Source organism: Culicoides brevitarsis, chromosome 2 (genome assembly GCF_036172545.1).
Source record: "Culicoides brevitarsis isolate CSIRO-B50_1 chromosome 2, AGI_CSIRO_Cbre_v1, whole genome shotgun sequence".
Lineage (NCBI taxonomy): Eukaryota > Metazoa > Arthropoda > Insecta > Diptera > Ceratopogonidae > Culicoides > Culicoides brevitarsis.
Window position 1 is genome coordinate 34,562,360 of NC_087086.1, and position 4,881 is coordinate 34,567,240.

General features: G+C 32.6%; 2 protein-coding genes across 2 annotated transcripts; one reads left to right on the top strand and one right to left on the bottom strand.

The window, feature by feature from the left end:
* On the top strand, positions 1-3,351 carry LOC134829616 (uncharacterized). The gene is made up of 2 exons (XM_063842791.1): positions 1-592; positions 3,083-3,351. Exons 1-2 carry the CDS (start codon positions 30-32, stop codon positions 3,213-3,215), a joined length of 696 nt encoding a protein of 231 aa, XP_063698861.1. The 5' UTR covers positions 1-29; the 3' UTR covers positions 3,216-3,351.
* Positions 3,352-3,512: 161 nt separating this feature from the next.
* LOC134829618 (nucleoside diphosphate kinase) lies at positions 3,513-4,488 on the bottom strand. The gene is made up of 3 exons (XM_063842793.1): positions 4,369-4,488; positions 4,058-4,187; positions 3,513-3,859 (listed from the first exon to the last, which is right to left on the bottom strand). Exons 1-3 carry the CDS (start codon positions 4,410-4,412, stop codon positions 3,527-3,529), a joined length of 507 nt encoding a protein of 168 aa, XP_063698863.1. The 5' UTR covers positions 4,413-4,488; the 3' UTR covers positions 3,513-3,526.
* Positions 4,489-4,881: the final 393 nt, after the last annotated feature.

Below are 4,881 nucleotides of genomic sequence, written 5' to 3' on the forward strand. Positions count from 1 at the left end.
TCCTAAAAACAAGTTCAAAACCAAAAAAAATGTCGAAAAATAAAATATTTTTGTTAATTTTCACCTCTTTTGTCCTCAAAGTCTCGTCAGAATGCAATATTTGTGGCTCCATATCGCAAGCGGCGTGCATCAGTGAAGATCAATACTTCCCCTGCATCAATAACATCCCGAATTTCAGTCAAATTCTTCGTTGTCCGGCGGGAAGTGTTTGTTCCAACGTCGCGGGCGTTTGCGATTCGAATCTTTTAACTCCCGCATGTCCTCTGTGCGGGGTTTGTAATGCGCCCGGAGGTTATGCGTGTCTAAGTCAAACAACGTATTCGCCTTGTTCAGCGGGAACGAGCATAAATTGGCCAATTTCGTGTCCGGAAGGAACGATTTGCTATCCAACGGGGTCAAATACGAGCCCTTGTACGACAATGACGTGGCAACAAACACAGAGATGCCCAACTGGAAGTCCTCCGGTTATTACGACGTCGACAACAGCAACGACAAGTATGACGACACAGGCTCCGATTCAAAGTCCGCATTGGTTTTGTCGGTATAATAATCCGGGGTATTATGCGAACAAGAATGATGTCAGTTGTAGAACGTAAGTTTGAGGTTTTTTACAAAAAATTAAATTTTTTGATTCTCGAAATGAATTTTTCAGCTCTTGAAATAAAATTTTCAGTTCTTTCTTTGCTCAAAATATCTTATATTTATCCATTTCTTCTAAAATTTTCAATTAAGAAGCTCTTTGAAATTGACAGCTGTCATCTGTCAAATTTAAAAAGGATTTGATACACTTTTGAAGCTAAATTTTTGAATGGAAATTGTCTCAAATTTATCTTAAATACGAGTTTTATACGATAACTTATCGAATTTTGACATTAAGAGTAACTTAAAAATTGACAGCTGTCATCTGTCAAAATTCAATTGCCAATTTTTTCAGTTAAAAGTTTATTATATTACTCAAAAGTGTTTCAATGGAGTCTTTTCGAACATATTTTTCGTAAAATCTAGTCAAATTTTAAAATTAGAGGTCTTCTAAGTTTGACAGCTGTCATCTGTCAAAGTTCAAAATGATCTTATAGACTTTTGAAGCTCAAATTTTGGATCAAAAGTAAAGTAAACTAATCTTAAGCATGAGTTTTACTCAATTTTTTATCAAATTTTGACATTGCGATTAAGAAGAGCAATGCTTGATTTAGTTTTTTTTTTCAAAACTGTGTCAAAGCCATTTTTGTCAAATCTTGCTCCAAATGGATAAAAATTTATCAGAGAGCTCTAATTTATCATTTTTAATCATTTTATAACTCAAAACTGCCAAAAAATTGAAACTGAAAAAAATTTTTTTCTTTGACATAGTTTTGTTTTGAAAACTAAATCAAGAGCAAAAAAACTGTGTCAAAAACTGTGTCAAAGCAATTTTTGTCAAATATTGCTCCAAATGGATAAAAATTTGTCAGAGGGCTCTAATTTATCATTTTTAATCATTTTATAACTCAAAACTGCCAAAAAATTGAAACTGAAAAAAATTTTTTTCTTTGACATAGTTTTGTTTTGAAAACTAAATCAAGAGCAAAAAAACTGTGTCAAAAACTGTGTCAAAGCAATTTTTGTCAAATCTTGCTCCAAATGGATAAAAATTTGTCAGAGGGCTCTAATTTATCATTTTTAATCATTTTATAACTCAAAACTGCCAAAAAATTGAAACTGAAAAAAAATTTTTTCTTTGACATAGTTTTGATTTGAAAACTAAATCAAGAGCAAAAAAACTGTGTCAAAAACTGTGTCAAAGCAATTTTTGTCAAATTTTGCTCCAAATGGATAAAAATTTGTCAGAGAGCTCTAATTTATCATTTTTAATCATTTTATAACTCAAAACTGCCAAAAAATTGAAACTGAAAAAAAATTTTTTCTTTGACATAGTTTTGTTTTGAAAACTAAATCAAGAGCAAAAAAACTGTGTCAAAAACTGTGTCAAAGCAATTTTTGTCAAATCTTGCTCCAAATGGATAAAAATTTGTCAGAGGGCTCTAATTTATCATTTTTAATCATTTTATAACTCAAAACTGCCAAAAAATTGAAACTGAAAAAAAAAATTTTTTCTTTGACATAGTTTTGATTTGAAAACTAAATCAAGAGCAAAAAAACTGTGTCAAAAACTGTGTCAAAGCAATTTTTGTCAAATCTTGCTCCAAATGGATAAAAATTTGTCAGAGGGCTCTAATTTATCATTTTTAATCATTTTATAACTCAAAACTGCCAAAAAATTGAAACTGAAAAAAATTTTTTCTTTGACATAGTTTTGTTTTGAAAACTAAATCAAGAGCAAAAAAACTGTGTCAAAAACTGTGTCAAAGCAATTTTTGTCAAATCTTGCTCCAAATGGATAAAAATTTGTCAGAGAGCTCTAATTTATCATTTTTAATCATTTTATAACTCAAAATTGAAACTGAAAAAAAATTTTTTCTTTGACATAGTTTTAATTTGAAAACTAAATCAAGAGCAAAAAAACTGTGTCAAAAACTGTGTCAAAGCCATTTTTGTTAAATCTTGCTCCAAATGGATAAAAATCGTGACAGCTGTCAAAATTCGAAACGGGTTTCAGAGTTCTTTAAAGCGAATTTTTGATTTACAAGTCTCCTAAATTCATAATTTGTTAAAAATGAGTGTAAATATTGGTCAAAATATTGAGTTAAAGGTTTTCTAAAATTGACAGCTGTCAACTGTCAAAGTTCAAAAAGACTTTTTGAGCATTTCAAAACTAATTTTTCTTTCAAAAATGGATTAAAGTATTCCTCGTATATGATTTTTTACAAATTTAATTCAAAATTCTAAATAAGAATACTTTTAAAATTGACAGCTGTCATCTGTCAAAATTCAAAAACATCTTTTTTTTTTTTTTTCCTCTTTATTTATAAAATAAGGATGTTTCACATCATCATAGACCTCTCGCATCAAAAACATCTTATCGATCAAATAATTTTTACCTCAAAATCCTTTAAATTAATTTCCAAAACTCATAGAAAAGACAAAATTTCCAACATTTTTGATGATTTTTTGACACAATAAAATTTTAAAAATTTCTTTTCAGTTACATTTACTGCTTTTGGTACTTTGGCATGACGGGTCAACTCATGGGTTGCGGAGGAAATCGAATTTTTAATCCATCAACACGAACTTGCGTTATGCCAGGAACAAATGGATTCGTCTGTCCTGTCATTTAAATTCGTAATTCATCGATGTAATGCCAAAAAATCATCCAAATCAACAAAAAATTCAATTAATCGATCGAAGAAGAACGAGAGAATTGCGTGCGACATGCAACATTGCAAATAAAAAAAGTTATTTTTGTTTAAATTAGTTGACAGACACTTTAAGTGCTCTTTTCTTTTTATTTTTTTTCTAATCTCTAAATATTTGTTGTACTTGAAAATGCGTACGAACGTTTTTTTTTTCTCAACAAAGTTGCTCCAATGATGATTCGATACTGTCTTTAAATGCAATTACAAAGGTGTCTGTGATTTTAGAATCGCGTTTATTCGTAAACCCAGTCGGATTGGCATGGCTTCCAGGCAACCAATTCCTTTTCGGTGAACCACAAGGCGATTTCCTTGTTGGCAGACTCGACGGCATCGGATCCGTGGCAAATGTTGCGACCAACTTGGATGCACATGTCACCGCGGATGCTTCCGGGGCAGGAATCGGCGGGATTTGTGGCGCCCAACATGACACGACCTGTCTTGACGACGTTCAAGCCTTCCCAAACCATGGGAACGACGGGTCCGGAGCTCATGTATTCAACCAATCCGGGGAAGAAGGGGCGTCCTGCCAAATCAGCATAATGTTTCTCCAAGAGAGCTTTGTCGGCCTATGAAAAATTAAAAAAAAAAAATCAAAAAATTAATCTCGCAAAACAAAAAACAAGATAATAAAAAGAGATTTTGCGATTACGCGGATTACACAATGCAAAGTCGGAGGTCAAGCAAGAACGAAAAAAAAATCTACGTGTCACAAAACGTGCTTTCCGGCATTTTTTTCCGTGAAAAAAATTCGAATTTTTACTCACCCACATGAATTTCATGGCAACCAATTTAAAGCCCTTGGCCTCAAAGCGCTTGATGATTTTTCCAACAAGACCACGATGGACTCCATCGGGCTTGATCATGATAAAAGTACGTTCACGAGCTTCGGCCATGCTACAAAAAACAAGAAAAAAACGAGGTTAGAGCAAAAAGCCATTTTGCGGCGAGCGATTTAATCTCATTAGCGCAGCAAAACCGGGAGTTTCAAAGTGATTTTTGTCATTTTTCGCTCCAGGAGGTGCCAATGACGCCGATGAGATCATCAAAAATGCGAGAAATTAATTAATGGACTTACGCTTTCGAATAAAAACTGACGACTGAGAGTAATGTGAGAAACATATGAAGCAAAATGGGTACCTTCGTTGTTGAAAATTGCCTTTACGCTAATTCAAGTCGTACAAAAGTGTTCCTAATGCGTAATTTTTGGTCGTACAGGATGCTACAGAAGATCGTATGACTTTATAAAGCTAAAAATTAGAATTTTTTCATGAAATCCGAGAAAATTACTTCTATAAAATGTAGCTTTTGATGTCTTCTTTCGATGTTTCAAGGTCAAAAGAGTAAAAAATCACGAAAAATGGTTGAATTTCAAGGTAAAAGTGTTCAACTACTGTATTTCGTCGGTTAAAAACCCTCACGGGTTTGTTATTTACTGAAAATATTACTTTTTGACAACTTTAATGAACTTCAACTTGGGCTGGGTACCGTTTTCATCAAAAACAACCCACACAAAATACCTCAAATTCAATGAAATACACTACAAAAAATTTCCCTTGACGCTAATTCAAGTTTTTGTTTCATGGAGAAG

What these genes read in the sequence shown, in the direction of transcription:
- LOC134829616 (XM_063842791.1), top strand. Translation starts at nt 30, where the DNA reads ATGTCGAAAAATAAAATATTTTTGTTAATTTTCACCTCTTTTGTCCTC. An exon ending in AATGATGTCAGTTGTAGAAC is followed by an intron (nt 593 to 3,082) that starts GTAAGTTTGAGG and finishes ATTTCTTTTCAG; the next exon opens with TTACATTTACTGCTTTTGGT.
- LOC134829618 (XM_063842793.1), bottom strand. Translation starts at nt 4,412, where the DNA reads ATGTTTCTCACATTACTCTCAGTCGTCAGTTTTTATTCGAAAGC. An exon ending in GTCAGTTTTTATTCGAAAGC is followed by an intron (nt 4,188 to 4,368) that starts GTAAGTCCATTA and finishes TGTTTTTTGTAG; the next exon opens with CATGGCCGAAGCTCGTGAAC. An exon ending in TTGCCATGAAATTCATGTGG is followed by an intron (nt 3,860 to 4,057) that starts GTGAGTAAAAAT and finishes AATTTTTCATAG; the next exon opens with GCCGACAAAGCTCTCTTGGA.